We start from the raw sequence: 23,829 nt of genomic DNA, 5'->3' as shown, positions 1-23,829 counted from the left end.
GCAAAATTATTCAGCCCCTTTACTTTCAGTGCTGCAAACTCTGTCCAGAAGTCCAGTGAGGATCTCTGATTCAATGTTGATCTAAATGACTAACAATGATAAATGGAATCCACCTTTGTGTAATCAAATCACTGTGTAAATGCACCTGCACTGTGATAGTCTCAGAGGTCTGTTTAAAGCGCAGAGAGCATCATGAAGAACGAGGAACACACCAGGCAGGTCCGAGATACTGTTGTGGAGAAGTTTAAAGCTGGTTTTGAATACAAAAAGATATCCCAAGCTTTAAACATCCCAAGGAGCACTGTGCAAGCAATAATATTGAAATGGAAGGAGTATCAGACCTGAGACTAGGACGGAGATTTGTCTTCCAACAAGACAATGATCCAAAACCTAAAGCAAAAGCTACAATAGAATGGTTAACCAAAAACATATCAAGGTGTTAGAATAGCCAAGTCAAAGTCCAGACCTCAATCCAATTGAAAATCTGTGGAAAGAACTGTAAACTGCTGTTCACAAACCCTTTCCATCCAACTTCACTGAGCTCGAGCTGTTTTGCAAGGAGGAATTGGCAAAAATATCAGTTTCTCGATGTACAAAACTGATAGAGACATACCTCAAGCGACTTGCAGCTGTAATTGCAGCAAAAGGTGGCGCTACAAAGTATTAACTCAATGGGGCTGAATAATTTTGCACACCCACTTTTTCATGTTTTATTTGTTAAAAAACCTGCAGCAATGCAACTTACACAGTGCAGAGGAAAAAAAAAAAGAAGGAAAAATGCATACATTAGCCGCATATCTGCATCACCCGAAGGGTTGAAATTGTTGTGGCTTATACTCTGGAAGTTACAGTATTTGCAAATCCAGATCTGCCTGTATGAAGAGGATTGTAGTGGTCTCTTTTTGCAACTACTGTATAAGTATTTGCGTCTATAATTCCTGGCATCATGTTGCTGAGTCCTGCCAGCTTCATCTTTATGCCACCATCGATTGGATTTTTTTGTTCAGTGCAGCTTTCCACTCTCTGGAGCAATTGTGAGTCATGAGTTGGTGTGCAGTCCTTGTAAACAAAGTAATACATTTTCAAAGAAATCCCTAATATATTTTTTCTCTCTCCTTGAAATATTGATTTAGCTGCACAGTGTTTTCACATCTGCCGCGTCAGTGTTGCCTGGAGAGAACGTCGCTGTGCTCCTGCAAAATGCTATCCGCTATCGATTAGCAATGGGACCCTCTCATTTGTCACATGACAACAAGTGCTGACTAATGCCTTTATCAATAATACCATGTGAGATGCTCCTTGATTTTTGAACATTTCAGCTACTGTAAGCTGGAGCTGGTTAATTCCATTCATATACAATCCATAATTACATTACCCTTATCAGTCAATATTGTATGTGTCGAGTTTATGCAACCTTTGACTAGTACTTATTTATGTACCTCCATTGAATACTTTCCATGTTCGTCCACTGTGGTGTGTTGATTTGTACGCTACGTGGACCAACATGGAAACCGAGCAGCCACCCCGAGAGAACGAAAGATTAATGAATTGAAGGTTCGCAAGTTGGAGGAAGCTGAAAACGAACTTTGACAAGTTTTTATTCGTGTGCTTTACTCTATAAATACTTAAACGAACCACAACCAAACTTAGTTTTGCCACCGTTGTATTTTTAAAAACGCACACTTGTATGCTTGTCTATGTTGTGCCGAAAAATGACCCAACCATCCCATTGCATGAAAACGCCCCGTCTTGCAGCGCAAACGTTACTCATACGTCTTCGTATAAAATCTTGGGGGGAACTAAACAGAACAGTGAAGCACGGAGCATTTGCACCTTATATGCGCGAGGGGAAACATTTCATGCAAGACCAGGGCACCCGCATCCTATCAGGCAGGCAGGCTCCCAGTGTGTTAAATTCTGAAATAGGACCAACCACGGACACTGCGCCCTTTGACACAGTGCACGCTATGAGCGTGAAAATTTGGTAATATTTATTATTTCAGGAAGTGATCAAATAGTTTCAGAAAAACCTGATGAGAACGCCTTACCTTTTTTTCGGGTTCTTCAATTCTTCTTGTAATTGGACAGGTGTTTGCTGGGTTTCATTTAACGTTAAAATGCCTGGCACTATCTTTGATTTCCAACTAGTGACGCTTCCCATCTTGTGACGACCCTGCATAATTTTGTATGTTCAGATGTTAAATGCATCCATCCATCCATTATCTGCACCGCTTATCCTCAGTAGGGTCGCGGGGCTGCTGTAGCCCATCCCAGCTGTCTTCGGACAGTGGGCAGGGGACACCCTGAACTGGTTGCCAGCCAGTTGCATGTCACACAGGGACAGACATTTCGCTCGCTCATTCACACCTAGGGGCAATTTTGGACCGGCCAATTAACCTAACATGCATGTTTTTGGAATGTGGGAGGAAACTAGAGTGCCCGGAGGAAACTCACGCAAGCATGGGGAGAACATGCAAACTCCACACAGGAATGTTTGATCCCATAACCTCAGAACTGTGCCGCGGACGCGCTAGCCACTCAACCGCGGTGCTGCCCATGTCGAATGCAATTTGACTTTAATTTGTAGAATGTTCTTAATAATCTAATTACTTGTATAAGTATTTTTATCTCTAGTTTTGCTAAAAATGTACATCGTCCAACTGGTTTCTGTAACAAACTTGATATATTTTTTTAAAAGGACGGCATGATGCCTTTTTGAACATCTTTACTTTTTACTCAGTTCTTATAAATTTTACTTCCGTTGTGTTTTGGCCCAATGTTTTTTCTTTGATCTAAACAAAATGTTTCAGAAAATGTCGACATTCTTACACAAAGGTGATACTTTTTCCTATGATACATTTCATTTTGGTGGAGACTATTCTTACCAGGAAATAAGACTCCTTGTTTCCCAAAACCGCCCCTTCCCAAGACAACGCAACCAGTCGCATTTACTGACCTGACACAGTTGGAAGTTTCAGATATTTAAAGAAAAGGCACTGGTGTCTGTGTTTTTTTTTTCCCCATTGTGTCCCAGATGTTTGACATTTGACATCTAATCAACTTCTTTATCTCTTTCAATGCCAGCCAATTTTTTTTTGAAAATTTTAAACTCATTTCTGAAGGCCTTTCGAAAAAGTAGTTCTGTAGCTATATAGACATAGGACATATCAAAAGAAAGCTTCAACCCTCATCCCTCATTAGAAAGATAAGTGTGTTTCTAGCTTTAACTCTTGTTCAGTAAACAACAGTTGAACATTGCTAAGTTTCTTGAAAATACTCGTCTCCAAGAAAACTCCTCAAAAATAACCATTTGTTAAAGAATATATTTCAAACAGAAGTACTTTGTTGGATTTGATTTTTTGGGGGTTTATTTTTAATTTTTGTCATTTGTGATACCTCCAACAACACATTCCGTGAACACAAGGGCACTTGGCTTGGAAAATATGCACAAACAATGCATGAACTTACCAAGAACTTTTTAGTTCCCAATGTTTCTGGTGATGTTATCACATAATTTTGGTCACCATGCTGATAGCAGATGTGCACGAATGTCATACCTCTCTCCCCCGAGGATCTTTTTTTGGAAATCTTTTTTTTTAAGGCATTAAGTGTCTGTACTTATATCTTTGCTTCTCTTATCACACTGCTTCATTGCGCCTACTCGCCACATGGGCCGCCCACAAACTCATTCGCTGGGTACGGGAAACAACATGAAACACATGAAAGTGGGGGTTTCCTCGGTGTGTGGACAAAGACCTGATCAAAGCCACAACCGCCATCTAATGGGGATTTTTCATGCTAAAACTATTCGTAGAGGCTTGATACTTATTGATGAGCTGTGCCATATCCTTTAGTTTTTTTTTTAAATTAAAAAATACAAGCTATTGGCAAGCTAACAAGGTATTGTTACATTTTGGCACTTCTGAAAATGTATTTATACAATATGACACAGAATGAGTTAACGTTCTCATGTTGTCCTCTTCTACGTCACTAACAACAACAACACGCTGTACTTTTTGTAGAAAATTGAATACTACTGTGTACTTTACATTTGAAAATACGAAATATACAAGTACTTTACTTTACTAGAGAGCCTTTTTTTGAGAGCTTGAGAGCGCCTTAGATACAAGAGCTACATCACCACATAATTGTCCAGGTTTACATGCTCGTGGCAATGAATATTTCCAAGTACACTTGTAGCAAAAGTTGCTTATTGCTTGATATAAATGTTACTTTAAAAAAAATATGGTTTATTGCATAATACATTTAAATTCAATGTCTCCAATAGACTTTTATTCTAAAAATGAATTTCAATATCCACTGTTTAGCTTTTGGGTTTATTTGCAAGCTATTTGTATTATACACAATCGCACAAAATCATCATTTGAACAAAAAAGCAATTCACACCAAAACTATTGCAGTATTCTGCATTCCCTGTATCCCCAATGAAGCGTCAAATTAGTATACGTAAGGGCCTCTTTAATTTTTCAGGATGTGTGTATGCTTGTAGTTCAGAAAGTAGGCAATAATTGTATTCACTGTCTGTTTTTTATTCCCTTTGTCTGAGGTTTCTTCCCCCCTCAGTGAATCATTCTCTTTGGTGTGTTGTGCTCATTGGAGGTCTAATTGATTGCCTCCCTACCGCATCAATAAGTGTTATTGATTAAACAGACAGACACACCAGTAAATGTGCTTTTCTTACAACCAACTGGACATTTATGCCTTTTACAGATTGTTAAACATAGGATTGGACTAAATAATGCAATAATGTCCAGTATGCACAGTGTTAAGGCGCGGCACTGAAAAAAATAATTAGTTACAGTTACTAGTTACTTATTTCAAAAAGTAATTGTATTACCCTTAGATTACTGATACTTTTACAAATTACTGTGTATTGAAGCCGACCATCTAAAACTGCTTAAAAATTGCCACATAATAAAAGAAATGGAAGAAATCGTGTACGCCAACCTGTGGAAGCAGTGAAGCCAATCTTGACAGCTTTCAAACCTACACTGCTGAGACCCTCCATATCAAGTTTTGTGTATATTTTTGTCTTTGAATCACGTTTTATTTTATCTTATTCTCTAGGCATGGAGTATTGTGAACATAGTTTTACAGATAAAAAAGACCAGAATCCTCCACTCTTTTGCTATAGATTCTGTGCTCAAACTTGCCCCATTGATTTTGTTGTTTCTGCATAAGCCACGCCCCCTTGCCACATGCCGCATACTAGTTATTACTCCTGACTCTCAACCAAATATGTGCATATAAACGAACCCCCTGAGTTCAGGATTAGATTTTAAATTTGTAAATATGGCTTGGATTCGAGTATATATATATATTTAGATACTTTATTCATCCCCGCAGGGAAATTCACATTTCCAGCAGCATCCCTTCGCTGAGAACAATACAATAATAAAGCAAAAGGAATACAATATACAAATATATATATATATGGCAGTGAAAATATCAATGGGGAGAAATTATGCTCCCTCGTCATTTGTGCTTAACATGGCGCCACCATAACTGTATTCACTCGTATGTTGAAGGTACATATAAAGTCCCTCAACCTAATTTGGAGTTGTGTTCAGCGTTGTGACTCTGACAGATTGTGGATAGTATGTGTCTTTGTGAGCGAAGGAGAAACGGGTAAAGAAGGGAAAATATTGTAATTCATATTCTGCTTTCGAAAAGTACCGGAAAAACACAATGTGGTAACGACATTTGAGTTACAAAATTATAATAAGAATGCGTTACATTACTTGTTATTTTTAACGTGATTGCAATTTCAAAGTGATTCCAGCAGCCACATGACCTGTGAGATACACAGCTTTTTATATATCAGGCTTCTCATCGGATTTGCCTACTAAAAAATGCCACCAACTCCTCCGGCAGTTCTACTGGGCCTCCACCAAGTGATTTATGGCCACCGTGGTGAGCTGTGCTGTTGTTCCGTGAGCCTCCAGGTGCAGACGATGCCATCAATTCCGTCCAGAACCAGCAATCTCCAAAGAGAAGAAATGTCAGCTCTAAGAAAAAAAAAAAAAAATTTGTTGTGACCTTCAAGTACAGATTTGTGATCGTTATTGCACCGTAGAGAAGCTTGCTGTCTGGGCTTTCAACCGGGGAGTTTTTTGACATACTGCATTACGGTGTGGCATGCTGGGTGCACGGCAGCAGACAGGAAAACACTTCAGAGGGTCATCAACACAGCCCAGAGAATCGTTGGTTGCTCTCTACCCAGTCTGGAATACATTGCCTGCTCTCGCTACCTCAGCTACCACCTCTTTGACCTGCTGCCTTCCGTCATATGCTACAGGTCACACAAAACAAAAACAAACAGACTCTGAGATAGTTTCTTCCCCAGAGCCATCACCACCCTTAACACACAGCACAAAAAATTGTATTCATGCCTATGCTTACTATGCACGATGTTGCCTATTTTGCACTTCTGCATATTGCACTAATACGATCCCAAAACTGTATGTAAACACCCTACATGCCCAAACTTTCTTGTGTAAATATTGTATAAACTATCCTTTTATCTTCTTTTATTTTTTTTATTTTTTTTATCCTCACTGTAAAATGTCAACCGGAGTGCCACGTCCAATTTCGTTGTCAACATATGTTCAATCCATTTTTTAACAATGATAATAAAGGTATATTCTATTCTATTCTATTCTATTCTAATAAGATCAATAGGATGATATTAAGTAAATAAAATGCCAGTGTATTATAAGCACTTACCATGGAGGCAATCACCATAATGAATGTGCCTGCATTGTGCAGAGACGGGGAAGTAACGCACGACGGACTTGCCTCTCAACCTATTTGTTTTTCCCCTATTTTTAATTTGATTATTTCAAATTGTGTTAGGCGTATAATAATTTTTATACTGGAAAAAACTTTAAAAAAAGACAGATCTCGTCTTGCCCATTTCGTCTTTAATCTGGATCCTCTGGGTCACTGGTAGTTGATAACGACGTCATCGAAGATTGCTAATATTCATAGTACGCACGGGTCCTCCAAATCCTTGACAATGCTTGAATTTTAATGTTGTGTTTTCAAGGTTTGAAAAGTGCTTGAACTTTGGGTGATGTGTTTGTAAATGCTTGAAATTGTTGCCATGTTTCTTAACAAGTGTGCCTTAAAATGACGCCCACACTGATCTCTAGTGGCTTTGCTTTGTCGTTACATTTCTTCTTTCCTCGTGATGAACGGCAGCTGGCATTATTTTGTACAGCGTTCTTGTTTGAAGCATTGTTGTCCCCTTCGAGTTGCATACTACAGAACAGTTGCATGCTACACCTAAACACGGCACTATGAAATGTGTAATAGTGCAAGGATTACGCAACAATTATGTACATTTTTATTTGCGATGCAAAAAAATATGGTAGCGTTTTCCACTGATAAATTGAAATGGGGAAAACATCCTGCAGTTGGCAATGTAAGCTACATATTACTGTTATTTTTACCCAAAACCTATTTGGGGAGAAATGTTTACTCACATATTGTTTATATTCACAGATATATTATTAATTTACTCGAAATCTAATATTCATGTATTGATAAATGTACACGCAAGATTATGAATCACGCCTGTACTTGTGACTCTGCAAAGTACATGATTCAAACAGGATATCTTCTTTTAATGGTGTTGGAGAAATTGGAAAATTGTCTTTGAAAGTGAAATTGGCCATGAAAAGGTGTTCGAACCCTGAATATTGAGATATTCTTCATAGTTCTTCCTGCTGTGAGTAAATACAGGAGGTGCCACTTTTTTTTTTAAAGTTTATTATCCCTTGGCAAGGAGATTTGCAATCATTAACTGGCGTATGTTGACAGGTATTGAGAGATTGTTGATGATGCACAAGCTTTTACTGTACACCTAAAATTGAACGTACTGTAACTTTAAATGAAACATACACACATTTTTTACAACACTTTCTTTTTAGGATGCGGTAGTTGGCATGCGCAAACTGGAACTAGCTACTTCTGGCGGTGAGCGGTCTCCAGTGGTAGCTATTTGCACTGCCTGTGACCTGGATTTTCCATTGTGTAGTTAGCAGGATTTTTGTCCCCCAGAAACTCGTATATCAAAATTCTCGTGACTAGAAGTGCTTGTATCGAAGCACCATTGTGTTGCCGTAATAGAATTGTAGCATGTTCCTATTGACTGAAAATGTGTATTTTCAGGGCGTGACGTACTGCGGTGAGAGTTCTGCCAGCAGTCTTACCATGGCAAACGTCCCGTGGCACCAGGAAGTGGTCGTTTTCGTGCAGCAGCTGGTCAACATGCTGTCTGGCTACGAGATTGCCTGCGAACACGAACACTCCAACTGTCTGCTCATCGCCCACAAGAAGGTGACACACACCCTGCCCTGTCCTGGCTTTTCGGTGGCCTTTCATGAACAATTTTTCCCCCTCCCTGCTCTTTTAATGCCTATTTGACACCTCTTGTTCTGTCTTTTTCAATTTTGAGTTGCTGTTGATTTTTTTTCTCCCTACCATTTACTATCCTGTCTTGCTCTCTCTGACCTTTGTAAATCTGAAGTGCTGTTTTTTTTATCTACCTTTCCTGTCCTGATTTTAGGACTCTTGTTCTTGCCAGTAATCCATCCACCTCTACCACTGTCCTTCATACTGTTTAACCTAAATATCCAGTACAGTGAACCCTCTTTTACCGTGGGACTTCCATAAGGTACCTCTGATAGGTTTCTACATGAAGGATTTTGCCTTTCTTATATATTTTTTAATTTATTCAAACAATTATTATACAATTAAATAGTATATTGTACATTGAAGCCAAAGAACCAGCCCTTTTTACAGGCACAAGCGTTCAATTAACAAACCGCTCTTCAGAGATGAGTCGGATCTTGGCATTTACTCGCAGCGGCTTGTGACACATCTTAAATCACAGAGGAAGAACTAATTTGTTCCAAAGTTTACAGTAGGCCAGTTTTGTTCATACGCACATTGTTCAATTGTCGTTGCATCACTTGAACCTTTTTTTTTTTTTTTTTTTCTCAAAAAACAAAAATTGAGGAAATGACGCTTAGTCATTTGCTTTTGTGACAGACTAAACTGCAGTGATTTTCAACCACTGTGCCGCGGCACACTAGTGTGCTGTGAGAGATCGTCAGGTGTGCTGTGAGAAATTATCCAATGTCACTTTTTAAGATTTAAAATTTTATAAAACATTTATGAATCATTTTCTGGAAATATTATGCCTTTCTCAAGTGTCTGTGCTGTAAAAACAGGGGGTATTATAAATTATATTAAACATACTGTTCAGTGTCATTTTATAACATTTTTGGTTAGTGGTGTGCCGCAAAATTTTTCCTATGTAAAAAAAACGTGACCTGGCTCAAAAAAGGTTGAAAAAAATCTTTGTGTCGCCAAGGATTTAGCTCTAAATATATTTTTGTTTATATTATTTATGTATTTAAATTAATAAATAACTGGATGGATTAAAAATAATAAAATACCTGTAAATACCTGGGAGTGTTTAGCCAGTCAAAACACAGAACATAATGCATAATAAAATCCGCGAAGCAGTAAAACTGTGAAAGTGAACCACGTTATTGTCAGGAATTCCTGTAATGTTATTTTACACTTTGCAGTCTTCTGTTAATTTGTGAGCTTTGATTCCTTGGTGTTCTTATGTTCCAATCTTTTAGATTAATTAAAAAGGCTTTTATCTTGGATTTAATTAATAATAGAATTATTGCCAATGCAGCTTTTAAAATAAGTGGCTAGCGTCCCCAATGTTGATGCGAGCATTAGCAGTAGTGTCCTCAATGCTCATACTAGCCTGATCAATTACCATCATGGTCTCGATGGGCATCATTATCAGGTAGACATCAAAACCCAATAAAGGGGAAACTGAACTTCATTGTGAAACAAAAAAATCATTAAGTCCACTTCATCAATCTTTTCCTTTTTTTTTAGATCCTGCTTATTTGGTATGATACTTCAAAAAGCAATTCCCTATTTTGGAAACACAAAGAAAAAAATATTTTACTTGGAGCAAGTCATGTGTTTTACTGTTGCAACCAGAATGACGACACCTTGATGCATGTGTTTAATCCGCAATCTCTGGAACATGCGCAGCACCATAGTGTCTCGGAGCTGCATTTGGCTGGGGTTTTCCATTTCTGATGTGTGGGGGAGTGTAGTCCTCTTTGCTGCAACTTGTTTTTTTTTTCTTCATCTGGAACATCAATGTCGTTGACGAGCTTGATGGAGTCTCAATTTGTAAAACCGATTTCTGTTCATGGAATTTGCCAAGATTTTTACTTTAGTACTAAAGGCCCATTTGAATTTTTACATATAAAAAAGCAAAATGGACAAAACAACTTTAAATGTCCACTACAAAGGACGCTTTAAATGCCAGGCTCAAACACTTAAGATAATTCAAACAACACTTTAACATGTTCATAAGAGTCTTATTAATAAAATGCCAACAGCATTTTAAGACGAAATATGTTTGGTAAAACGTATTAAACACTTACTTCTCCTCTTCCCATGAAAAGTGCTTGCACCGAGGGAAGCCATTTTCTTCTAAGGTGAAGTCAAGGTAACAAAGCCCCAAATTTGGTATCATTGGAAAGAACTGTATGTCCTCTATAGATCGCTGGGTGAGGAACATTTAGGTTTAGAAATGTCCTCTACATAGGACAAATTGGAAGTACTGGTAGTCAGAAGGCTATATATGTGGCTCTGCAAAATACATGTACATGATTAACACCTGATTTTTTTCTTATAATGCTCCTGGAGGAATTGCAAAATTGGCTTTGAAGGTCATTAAAAATGGCTTGAACTGGACCGTTGAAAAAGGTTCAAGAACCCTGTCCCTCTCCTACTGTCTCACATTCTCACTCTCACATATACCCGTGCTATCTTCAACAAACACACACTAACCTGTTTGTTGCACACTTACTCACTCTCAGCAACTCACTCTCACATTTACACTTATTCTCACTTCTGCTGACCCTCACACTCATATATCCAACTTAAAGATAGCACTCACATATTCTCAAGCGCTGTCACACATCTTCACCCTCACACCTACTAAGTGCGTGTCTGTCACACAAACTCACACAGGCAGTCCCTCACATTTACACCCGCTCCATATTCTAACGCAGGGCTCGTCTTTTCTCTCTGGCACTGCGGCGGCCATTTATGCCCCAGTCTGACTTTGCTTCATTTGCACGTCCTCCTCGCCCACGCCTGTCAGCGTTTCCTAATATACTTGCTCACTGCACACAATTGCTTTACACTTGTGGCCTAAATTGTTGTTGGATGTCTTCTTCAGCAGACTTGCTAAGTCAGAGCTGTTGCTTTTAATGCTCATTAAAGGGACAGTGTGTATTATTTTTTCACCAGTAAACGTTGCTCTGAGAAGAAGCACAGAACAACCTTTTGCAAGCCTTTAGAAACACATAGTGTCTTGGTGAGACGACTGTGCTCTTTATTTTAAATTTAGCAGTAGGTAACATTAAATAAACGCCTTCTTGTTCACACAGTGATAAAAGGTCTACCTACAAGATCCTTAAGTATATTATAACTTATAGCACATGCTGAGGTTTTGAGTTTTTCCTTGCCTTCATTTAGGTTTTATTTAAGGGGATGATGTAATAATACCCTGTAGTCCGTGTACTGCCTTTTAAGACCTTTTGTGATTAAGGGCTATATAAATAAACATGAATTGACTATTATTTAGTGCCTCCCAGTGGTAAAAAATAAATAACAGTAAATATTACCAAATAATACTCTTGAATAACTAGTGTGTGTCGAAGTTTAAGTTTTGTTTTCACTCGGGAGATGAACCTTTCAAACTGACCAAACTCAAGAGCTTTAACTCCGGAACTAAAGCTCTTTTAAGCTTTAACCCCAATTGTTCCAATTGTTTGACGCTTTAATGCCGTTTTAACTCCCAATGCGAAAGCAGTTTTCAAGCTTTACATCCAGTAACTCTGGATGTAAAGCCTTAGGGTTGCCTTAAAGGGACATTTTGTAATATTTAGAATAGAATAGAATATACCTTTATTGTCATTGTTACAAAATGGGTTAACATATTGTGAAAACGAAATTGGGCACTCCAGTTCCACACATTCACAGTGAGGTAAAAAAACCAAGAAGATAGGAACAGAGAAGATAAGGTTATAAAACAAGGAGGATAAGGTTAGTTATAATTTACACAATATTTACACAAGAAATGTCGGCATGTAGGATGTTACATACAGTATCGGAAGGGTTTGTGCAATATGCATTTGGTGCAAAAATAGTCATCATAGTGCAAAAAAAAATAGTCAACATTGTGCAAGATGAGCAGTAAACATAGTGCAATCAACATGTCCAAGAAACATAGACATGAGTACCATTTTACGTTCGTATGAGGTAGTGTTTTTACAAGAGTTTTTCAGTTTTGTATGCGGTGTCTGTTTAGGGTGGTAATGGCTCTGGGGAAAAAACTGTCTCTGGGTCTGTTTGTTTTTGTTTTGTGTGACCTGTAGCGCTTGGTGGTTAGCGTCTCCTGGAGGTAAAAAACTCATTCATGAAAAAACAATAAAACAATATTGATTAAAAAATAAGCAAAAATACACGAACTATCATATAAAGGTGCCTTTTTAAGACTTCTAGGTTGAGAAATGTAAATTTATTTTATATAACATGATTCTCAGCTAGAGGGCGCATCAATGTTGGGCATCTTGCTCCATGATTGATCTACGTTTTACTCTTTTTCTTTGCTTTATTTTTTTCTTTTCCTTTTTTCACTTTTATCTGTTTTACATTTCTTTTTGCTTTTTCAAATTTTCCCCCCTCTTTTTCTCTTAATTTACTTCTCCATTATTCTTTTTCTTCTCTTTTTTATTTCTTTTTATTCTTTCTTACTTTTTTGTTGCTTTTTCTTTGTTCTTTTTATTCCTTGGTTTTTGTTTTTTCTTTTTGTCTTGTTTTCTTATTTTTCTTTTTAATTGTTTTTCATCTCTTCTTTCTTTTTTGCCTTATTATGTTTTCAAAGCTAGACAAGAAATGACGAAAAAATAGTGTGGTTTGGTCACTTTGAGTCTATGTAGTTTGTATTTTTCCTTGTGCTTTTTAGCACTTGTTTTCAGTGTCATGACATCAATTGTCTCCAACGTGGTGTCCAGATAGCCCATTAAAAGCACCCAAGTAGCCTGCAGACTTCTTAAAATAGCTCAACAGTGATGGGGCATAGCAATAATTTTACAAATTAGATTTTCTAATTGGCATGACAAATGAATGACATGGTCAGTATCTTGTTTTATTGGTTGATTGCACTTATTGTAACCCTACTTCTAATAATTAAAACCTGGTAAAAAATAATTATTATGTTGTAACAAGATAGCAATAACACATTGCTATTTTAGAAATACATTTCAAACTGGTAGCCCTTCATCCTAATGAAAAACCAATAAGTAAAGCATAACCCCTGCACTACACAATGCAGCGACATCTAGTGTCAAATAAAACACACTGCTCCTTTAAGAATTGGCCCATTTTTGGAGACCAGACCTCGGCCAGATTTATTTTTTAAAAGGAAAAATATACAAAAATATTTCAAATAAGGTCATTTTTTTATTTTATTGATGATATGGTAATTGATTCTTGTATTTGCGACTTAATGAGGAATAAATAATTAATTATTCAGTACCATCCTGATTAAATATTAATATGTGGTCTGTTCACTCACACACACTGGCACTCACGCACATTAAGTACCAGCTCCCAAAACTTCATTTTACAATATCGTTTTTTTTTTTCCTTTATATCATTCAGAAAACTGTTTGAGATTAACCTAAAAAAAACATGGGCATGTTTTTATTATTTTTTTATTATTTTTATTTTTTTTTCACCATTTTTAAATGCCAGTTTGTAGCCTAGCATGCACATGACATTTTTCATCCGTTTTACTCCTCACCAGGTGTCAAGTATAAAACATAACATCAGTGGTGTAGAAGCAAAGAAGCATTCAATAAATGACTTACTTAACACCAGGAGTGTCAAAACATGTGTGTTGGCAGGCCTGATCAGGCTAAAGACAGGCGCCATTCACAAAGACAATGTCGCTGAATTTTTTCTCTGTCTCTCTCTCTCTCTCTCTGTCTCTCTCTCTTTCCTTCTCTCTCGCTCTCTCTCCCTCTGTCTCTCTGTCCATCTTCTTCTCTTTTAATGTATTTCTCTCTGTCTGTCTTTCTTTTTCTGATCTTTCTTTCTCGCCTCCTTTAACTCTCTAACTCCCTTTCTCTTTTTCTCTCTCCATTTCTATATCTTTCTCTTTTTCACTCTCTCTTTTTCTGTATGTTCCCCTCTTTTTTTTTCTTTTTAATCTACCAGGAAGAGTTTTTTTCTACTACGTATCCCCTAAGCTCAAATCAGTTTGATACCCCTCCTCTATACTGGTTGTTTTTTTTGGTTGGATCCCTTAACCACTCGGATTGTAGGCGCAACCTTTCCTGTGGTGTGTCTTAAGCAGGCAAAGCCTGGTGGCGCCCAGGGCAACATATGTTTCCACCCGGTCTCAAACCAGGCACCTTTAGTGTGTCATGCGAATGTGCTAACCACTGTACTACGGAAACATACTACATTACACAAACAGGCAATTCTGTGGTCTCGCATCATTTGTGTGGCCAATGTTCTGGCCTAAAAGCTCATAGAGCTTTTCATTCTTTTCCCCAATGACCAAATACGAACCAATGAGGCGGAAACTACGGCGGAATGGATCCGCTACGTGTTTTTAACATGTGACATGTGGCGCGCACAGTCACTGGACATCCCATTAGATGCACCTGAACCATACAAAACTCTGTTGTGTTTTTATTTTTTTATTTTTTATCTTTGTGTGTGTGAGCCCAGGAATGGCAGTGTGAGAGCATGTGTGTTTAAGAGCACAGCTGTCTTGTCCTGTGTGTCTTGTCTTGCTGCGTTTTGTTCTATCCTGAAATTGTGAGTGGTATTGTATTACCCTGACTTTTCATGGCGTTTCTTTTTCTGTCTTGACCTTTTCATCTTAACTGAAACACAAACACACATAGAGCTTTTTGTCTCTCAGGCCGAAATCCACGGCTTTTCTAGGATTTTAAACTATTCTGTTAATGCCTAGTTAATTGTTATCTCAGCCCCTGGAGTAGATAGAGCAGGGGTCGGGGAACTATGGTCCTAGTACATCTCGCTCTGAGTTAAAATATTTTCTATAATGTAACGTGCAAAGACGACTTTGCTCGAGTAAAACCAATACAACACTCAAATTGAGTGTGGTTCAGTCCAGTATTTATAGGGCAAAGTGTCAACTACAGTTTACGTTAAGGTGTCACACCAGCAGACCCTATTTTGGCTGTACATCACTTAAGAATCCCTAATATGGAAGCTCATTGAACAATCTTTGTCCACTGTTGATGAAAACCCACTGAACAAAATGTAAACACCCCAAAACGCCAGCAAATATCACAGAGCAATTTGATGAAGTGAGCAGTAGAAATGGACAGGAGCTATACACACGCACACACTCCCCTGTCTCAACCGCGCAGTCTGCGCCGAAGGTAAATACGTCGGTATCCTTGTTTGCAGGATTTTGTGACATTTTTACACAAAAAAAAACTTTTCTCGCACCTTATTTTGAAAGGGCAAAAACGTTGTTCAAAATGAGCCTCAACATCCTTAAGTAACTGCTACAGGGAGACAAATTTTATGTGGTGTATTGATATAGGACACAGGCTCTGGCATTATTATTACATCATAAAACGTTACACACCGAATTGTGCTGAAGACTTAGCTTTATTTTTACTTTTATGGCTCTTTGGGTCAAAATGTCCCTGACATAGACACATCACTCCAAAACATTTTTTTAATTTACATCTGTGGCTTTCAGGAAAAAATCCAAGCTCATTCTGACAAACCCACCTGGTACCGTACTATAAGGCACACCTGAAAACCCCAGATTTTCCAGAAATTCGAAAGTGCAACCTCTTTGGGTAATCTGCTGATAGGGTAACAAAAATTGTAGATATTTCAACTCAATTCTTCAACATACAGTAAGCATTTAGGTTGTAAAATATTTATGTTCTGGCAAATGTTTTTCTTAATTTTCTGTTTTTTTTTTTTTTTTTAGATCGTAACCGTAATTTAGAATTGAATCTGCTTTATAATCTGGTGAGCCTTATATATCGAAAAACCTTTCACAAAAGAATATTTTTGAAGGTGGGCCTTATATTCAAGTGCGCCATATAAGCCCTAAAAGCGTAATTTCTTATTTCAGCACCATCCATTTTTACTTAATCTTGATTTGCCTTGCGATTCCCAAAGAATGTTACTTTGTTTTTTTTTTTAATTTAAAGATAATTTATTTATATGCATCCATACTTTTAGGTTTATTAATTCACAATTAATACAGGTTACCAGATCAATATAGTAAAATCATCATCATCAATCATTTGAATAAAAAATGTTAGTGTCATCTTCAAATATTTTCGATAGTTTTGAAACATTAGAAATATCGTTAATATATAAATTAAATAGCTTTGGACCCAGGATAGAACTCTGTGGTACTCCACAACAGATGTCCAAGTATTCAGATGACGACTTTCCCATTTTCACTTATTGCTTCCTCCCCGACATGAATTGCTATATGAATAGTTGTTAAGGTTAATTGTAGAGACTCATTGTTACGCGGATGCTAACATTACTGGGTAGGCATTGCTGACGCTACTTTTAGCATTATTCGCTACTCTTTCTTAGACAGCCGTTAGTTACTATTTACCATCCCCCTGTATTGACAGAGACGTTCATAATAGCATAACCGTCACTGACTCAAATGCTAGCAGTAACAAACGGCACACTGACAAAGACACTAGTTTTAGTGGCTATGTCTGCCCACAGGCTTTTATGAGTTCTTGCATCATTGATTTGTATGTTGTGTTATATTCTCCTGACTTTAAATGGCTTTTCATTTTCTGTCTTGACCTTTCCGCCTTAAGTTTAGGACAAACTTGCCTGCTGCCTTTTTTTTTTTCATAGGTCGGGGAGTAGTTTTAGACCCACCTACAAAAACCATGACTTTTCTTTGAAAGTAAATTATCTTTTGTTAATGGCTAGTAAATTGTTATCTCAGCCCCTGGGGAACATAGATAGATAGATAGATAGATAGATAGATAGATAGATAGATAGATAGATACTTTATTCATCCCCGAAGGGAAATTCACATTGGATTGGACATAAAAATACAGTGATTAGTAATGCAATTACAAATCAACAAATCAACCACAAGGAATTCCAACAAAACAAAACAAAAAAGTGTGTGAATAATACAGACGGTCTACATTATTTTATATATTTTGTTCATATCGAATTATATTATTTGAAGAAATTAATAATAATCCTTAAGTCTGCGCCTTCCAGTTATAAGTCAAATGAATGGAGGGCCAAATTGATTGAATGTTACATTTAAAAAAAATCAACTTACAGAACATCTGACAAATACATTCCAATACTATCAGACAAATAAAGCTACGATTTCTTATGCCTCTCTTAGAAATCTTAAATTTACAACAGGCACAAAAAAACTTCTTGATTTAAAAATCCCCATGAACAGTAAAAGAAAAAAGCTCCTATTATTCAGGTACCATGAGTATCCTTTAGTGTTTATTTTAGCAGAAGTTGGCTTTATAGATTTCAAAAACAACACTTTCTTCACGTACAATAAAATAAAATAATATTCCTAGTGTTTGATACAATAATAAAGCAAGGTCATCTCAGGGGCCGGAGTCAACCTACTCGCAGCCCAAATGAGGCCCGCGGGCCTTGACTTTCACAAATGTGCATGCATTGTGCCACAAATGATCTTACATTCGTCACAGGTTTATTTGTGATTTTCAAATTGAGTTTTTCAATTAAAAAATGTGACTTTTACACTGAAAATGAGCAAAGTACACGTGTATTACCTTTAGCTCTGAGACAAGGTTGTACCGGTATAGCTTTGGGAATCTTTTGCTAATTATTCATTTTCCTGACCATTAAAAAAATCAATCTTCGACATCTTCTAAAACGTACGTCTTGACATAAAAATAATCGTGGCTTGGTTCCACTCTTGAGAAGTTTTCAAGGACGCCACCGTTTTATCATAGTCATAACTTGCACCAAGGCAATATTCGATGAGATTTTACAAGGGCGACGACACCATCATGTTTATTCTGAAGCATTTCATTGGCAAAGAGACGTTAAAAAATGCTGGGGAAAACAACAAATGACACAGCCTGGATCCTGTCCTTAAAGGGACACTGTGTAATATCGAGCACTAGATGTCGCTATATTGTGTATTGCACACGTGTCAAACTCATGGCCAGAGGGTCAAATGTGCCCGGGCACATCATTTAATGTGGCCCGCCACATCATTTTCGGTGGCCAGCAAGGGATTAAAATGTAAAAGTAAAGTAGTCAAGACTAAAGGTAAGATCTTTGGCCCGAGCACGACTGGTCCTAAGAAAACACATGTCCAAACAGTTTCCTTTATTGACCACATGCACAGTCAATTTAAGGGCGCTACAGCTAGAGCGAAATTTTCTTTTGGGTATTAAAGGGAAAGTGTGTTTCAGATGTCGCACAATATGTTAGAATTATGTAACAAAATAGACTTTTTGTAAACATAAAGGTCATGTAAGGGTTTTGGGCTGTGCAACCTTTCCAATAATACATTAGCCAATTCATTATTATGTGAAATAATACTCAACTGTTGCTGAAAACTCAGTAAAATGTAACTTGATCTCGGGTTTGCTAAAGATTCGGTTGCCACACTTGGGATTGATGTTACTCACCGTTATTCCAAGACTTTGTGTGATTGCTCAGACTTGTGGAAGATGACAAGACACATTGCTTATAACACAGCTAAACCTGCAACTCCTACACGGATCGCCTTTTATATTAACTCCCAACCCAAATTCCATTATAGGACATATGGCAAGTTCGTTCAGTTATCTTTGAGCATCTTTAGCGTCTCTGTGGCCGCTTATTGAATTTGCTTATCGAATTTGCCACCGGTGGATTGCGGGATAGAGGATAGGTCACTCACTTATTCGCTTTCCTTGGATTGGCAAGAAAGGCATAAACACACATACACGGCGTTTCATGTATCAACCCTCCGTTAAGAAGATGGATGGCGGCTTGTCTGCGAGAGTCGTGATTGATATGGAGGGAGGACGTCTAAAGGAGGAAGAAGCCCTTACATCTTAACAGAATCCAGCGCAACCTTGAAAGTTTAGTCACCTTTATTCTGAAATTATGACAGTGTCCATGTTATCTTTTCTCGCCATGCAAAGCGTGGAGTACTGAATGTACAATGGAAGGATTCTGACGTTTCCTAATAACCTGTTGAAAAATGTAGTCTGTAACGTGATCCAAATACTATAATATTGCAGTAATGTTACGTGATTACTTTCAATTACTTTTTTATTTCTCCAATACCCAATATGTCAAGTCATGTTAATTTTTGGTAACTGTAAGTCTCAAAGGGCTACACAGACAATAGCAGATGAGACTTCTATTAGGAAACCATCCCGTGATCTAAAACCTACATGAGGGCAAGGAAAAACTCAAAAACCTCAACATGAGGAAAATTAAGAAACCTTGAGAAGGGACTGCACATGAGGTCATCCCCCTTCCAGGATGACCAGGCTGCAATGGATGTTGTAATAACCAATAATACACAGATATTGTCTACATAAAATATGGGTTATTCATATGCTACAGAATAGAAGTGTGTTTTAAGCCTAGAATAGAATATGCTAGTAATAAAAAAATAAAATAAACTAACTATAGATCAAATTTTAAAAAAGGTCCAAGATAAGTCAGCAATATAACCTTAAAAAAGAAATAGAGGAACCAAAGTCAATGAAAAATTGCTCACGTTTTTAACACTTTAGTATTGAGCAAAACCAAACGTTTCTCTTTCACATGGCAGATAATATACAGTCACGAAACTATTTGGCCCCCTTGAACTTTGTGACCTTTTGCCATATTTCAGACTTCAAACATCAGGTTAGCTAAATTTGGGGTAATGTGATCAAACTTTCTTGTCTTAGTTAAAAGCCCCGCTGCAGCATTTTGTACCAGCTGAAGGCTTTTGATTTTGGACTTCGAGAGACCGGAGAGTAGTGCATTACAGTAATCGAGACTGGAGGTAACAAACGCATGAATTACAATCTCCGCATCCGACTGAGACAGCATAGGACGTATTTTAGCAATGTTGCCAAGATGGAAAAAAGCTGTTTTAGTAATATTCATAACTTGTGTTTGAAAGGACAGATTGGGGTCAAATATGACACCAAATTTTTGACTGAGTCACTCTTTGTCAATGTTCAGAGCTGTTTTTGAGAACAAGTCACGGCATTTAGATAGAACAATGATTAACATTTCGGCCTTATCAGAGTTAAGGCGCAAGAAGTTGAGTGACATCCATTCTTTTATCTCAGTGAAGCAGGCCTCCAAATTTCCACAGTTTAGTGTTGCAGATTCCTCCAACGGAAGATATAGTTGAGTGTCAAAAGAAAAAGAATACTTCTTTCTGCGTAGCATGTTGAGTCTACTCAGTCTGCAGTGTTTTTAATCAAACGCCGGGTAACATCAAGTATTGTATTGTATTTATTTATTCAGCCAGTATAAACCATAAACATGATATACACAATAAATCATTTGGCACGCGAACTCTCAATAATGATAATGTAATAGATGTAAACGAATGAAATGAATAGAGTAAAAAAGATATCGTAGTGTATAATAGCAATTATATAGAATAGTTTAAAAAGAAAGAATATGTAAATAACCAGACTAGAGTAGAATAGGTCGGAGGAACGTCGTTGGCATAATAATACTATTGTCACAAGGCAGAAACGGAGACAGGACCCAGTAGCGTTCGTTAACTCAGTTTTATTGATAAAGAGGGAGAGCGGGGCTTGCCTCCATGATCCGAGGATCGACAGATACGGGTAGCAGGTGGCCGGAACCCGAAAGTGGCACTTCGTGTTTGAGCGAGGATAATCGTAGACTGCGGGGATACTGGTCACTAGTCGGGACGGGAGAGCAACGGCGGTATCGAGTTCAACAGGTATCGGGCAGGAAACGGGGCAAAACAGGTCTGATGTCGGGATGGAAGATCAGGGCGGAAACGGGTCCAGAAACAGGTCGGCAACAGGTAATCAGGCAGGAGAAAACAGAGCAGGAGATTGTTGGATGGAATGAGCTCGCCTAGCTGGGAGCTTAGGTTCGCAACGATCTGACGGCGTCCCCTTGAAAGCCGGGGGTTTAAAAAGAGTCTCTTAGCCAATCAGCTCTCAGGGCTGTTGGCGCCAATTGGGCAGTCACAGGTGCCTTGAATCGACAATCATGACAACTATACATAATAACTTAATCATTTCTAACACAATTAACCGGCCAGTCAACCTGACACGCATGTATTTGGAATGCGGGGGGAAACCGGAGTGCCTTTTTAGATAACCACACTAGAAGCTGACGATGTAGGCGCAACTCATCTTTCATATTTTTATGGTTCTTAGTTCAAGGTGGACGGCGAGTGGCGCACGTGGATCGACTACGATCGTTTCCAAGACCTGGCCCAGGCCTACCAGGAGAGCGGCGGCCTGGAGGTTTTCTCCTCGTCGGACTATACGGCGCCGACCCCCGACTGGGCCCTCTTTGGGGCGACTCAGCAGGGCTTCGACCCAGCAGAAACTCGCTTCCAACGACGCAACAAAGGCAAAGACGTCTCGGGTTGCTGATTGCACCACTCGAAGGAGGACTTTTAATTGGCTTCTCTTTAAAGACCTTCCTTTCCTCATTATGGGGGCTTCTTGCTCTCTCCCGCTTCCTCTTTCATTTTGCTAATGAACCGACAGAATGTAATCTGGCGAGTGTGCGATGTCGGTTGATTAAATTAAATTGATCCTTCACAGCTTCATTAGCCGCTTCGTTAAAGGGCACCATTGTCAAAGTTGAGGATTAGGGGGCAAATCTTACCTACTACTTCTCGCTAAAGTCATTTTCCTTCACTTTTGTTTTATTGATTTTACACACAAACTTGCATTGCTTCTTTCCAAATGACTACACTTTTGCGGTTGATTATTTTATAAATTCGGGAAGATTTTTGCAACTTACACTCATTTGGTTGAAGCAGTGTATGACTTATCTAGTACAATGGTGGTTTTTAGTTGACGTGACTTGATGAGCTTCATTTTGGAAAAAAAGGAACTGAAGAATAAGATTATTGCAATGCCGAAATTTAAGGGCTAAAAGAATCGTTAGTGATTCAAAGATCTTCGTTTATCATTTAGGGATCATTTCTATTGTAGGCCTTCTTTAGGGTCTGCTGATTCAAAATGTATTCTGTTGGTAAAAATATACCAATTAGATGTCTATACATAGCATGGTCATGTGACACCTTCTCAGCCGATTAATGGACGATTTAGATTTGGTTACTGGTACAGTTACAGTGGTTCTGGTTTTTAAGGTTAAATACTAAACATGGAACACATTATGTATGAGAAGTGAGCATATCACTTGGGATTACTGCGAGTGTTTTTTGTTGTTATAACATTGGAATCTATAGTTTCAATGTCATTCGTTTGCAGCAATGTCCTTTACAGGATGGCTAACAAATTTGGTAAGTTGACCTATGATTGTTACTTAAAAACTGTATTGCCCAATTGTGTTTTTATTTCCGTTTCAAATGTGTTTGTATGACTACAAATTGGGGGGAGGGCTGGAATTATGTAGATCAGGGGGTCACCAACGTAGCCGCGAAAAACATTTGACTAGCCCGCAGACGGGTTCTTGAAATAGCTCACCAGTGATGTCATTGAGATTTTCTAGGAAATTTGATTTCTAACTATACTGTTTGAGTGGTTGACATTCTAATGATTACAACATAGTTAATGTGACAATATTGTAATAATGTGGTAATAACATAAGTCATTTAAGAAACTGATTGCAAAAACAGGTAGTCCTTCAGGGTAATCAAAAACATCAAAAGCTTCCTCCTTCATAAAGGTTGGTGACCCCCTGATTTAAGATGTTTTTAGTCATGAATTTCTCTTTCAAATTCAAATGGAGCATAATAGATATTTGTTTCAAGTGTTGACAGTTGCGAGTCGTACCACAACACTTATTTGATTTCTTCCTCTGTTTTTGTGCGTTTGTATGCCCATTTATGTATTTATCCATTTTCCTCAAGGTCGTGGGGCAGCTGGGGCTCATGACAATTGAGCATGGAAATACTGTACTTTTTAAACGGAAGTATTGTTTGAAAAAAATTTTGGTCAAATTATACTCCCATGTAACACAAATTACAAAATAAATTTGATTGAGCTATGGATATCAAGTGTGAGTACATGCAATTGACAGTATTACATTTAGAACCGGGCACGTCCACACCACAGTTCTGAGGTCATGGGTTCAAATCCAGCTACCAGCATTCGTCTGCGGATTTTGCATGTTCTCCTCGTCTTCCGGGCACTGCGGTTTCCTCCCACATTCCAAAAACATGCATGTCAGGTTAATTGGCCGATCTAAAATGGCCCTAGGTGTGCATGAGTGAGTCTTATGTCAATGTGTGCCCTGCAACTTACTGGCAACCAGTTCAGGGTGTCCCCTGCCCACTTCCCGAAGACAGCTGGGATGGGCTCCAGCACCCCTGTGACCCCACTGAGGATAAGCGGAGCAGATAATGGATGGATATTTAAAAACAGTGTATATTTCTACTTGCCCAGGACACACCACAGGAAATGGTGCCCCTACGACCTCAGTGGTTGAGGGATTCAACCA

General features: G+C 38.2%; 1 protein-coding gene across 2 annotated transcripts in view; it reads left to right on the top strand.

Moving 5' to 3' along the window:
• tyw1 (tRNA-yW synthesizing protein 1 homolog (S. cerevisiae)) overlaps positions 1–23,378 on the top strand; it is a 74,480-nt gene extending 51,102 nt beyond the window's left edge. For both annotated transcript variants that reach the window (XM_088345590.1, XM_088345589.1), the window contains exons 15-16: positions 8,197–8,364; positions 21,567–23,378. In XM_088345590.1, coding sequence (XP_088201716.1) covers positions 8,197–8,364; positions 21,567–21,788 — 390 coding nt within the window. In that variant the 3' untranslated portion in view covers positions 21,789–23,378. The remainder of the gene's footprint in view (positions 1–8,196; positions 8,365–21,566) is intronic.
• The last annotated feature ends 451 nt before the right edge of the window (positions 23,379–23,829 follow it).

The sequence above is a fragment of the Urocampus carinirostris genome, chromosome 10 (assembly GCF_059441175.1).
Source record: "Urocampus carinirostris isolate Australia breed hairy pipefish chromosome 10, RoL_Ucar_1.0, whole genome shotgun sequence".
NCBI lineage: Eukaryota > Metazoa > Chordata > Actinopteri > Syngnathiformes > Syngnathidae > Urocampus > Urocampus carinirostris.
The sequence above is the reverse complement of the archived record's forward strand: the minus strand, read 5'-3'. Positions and strand labels throughout refer to the sequence as shown.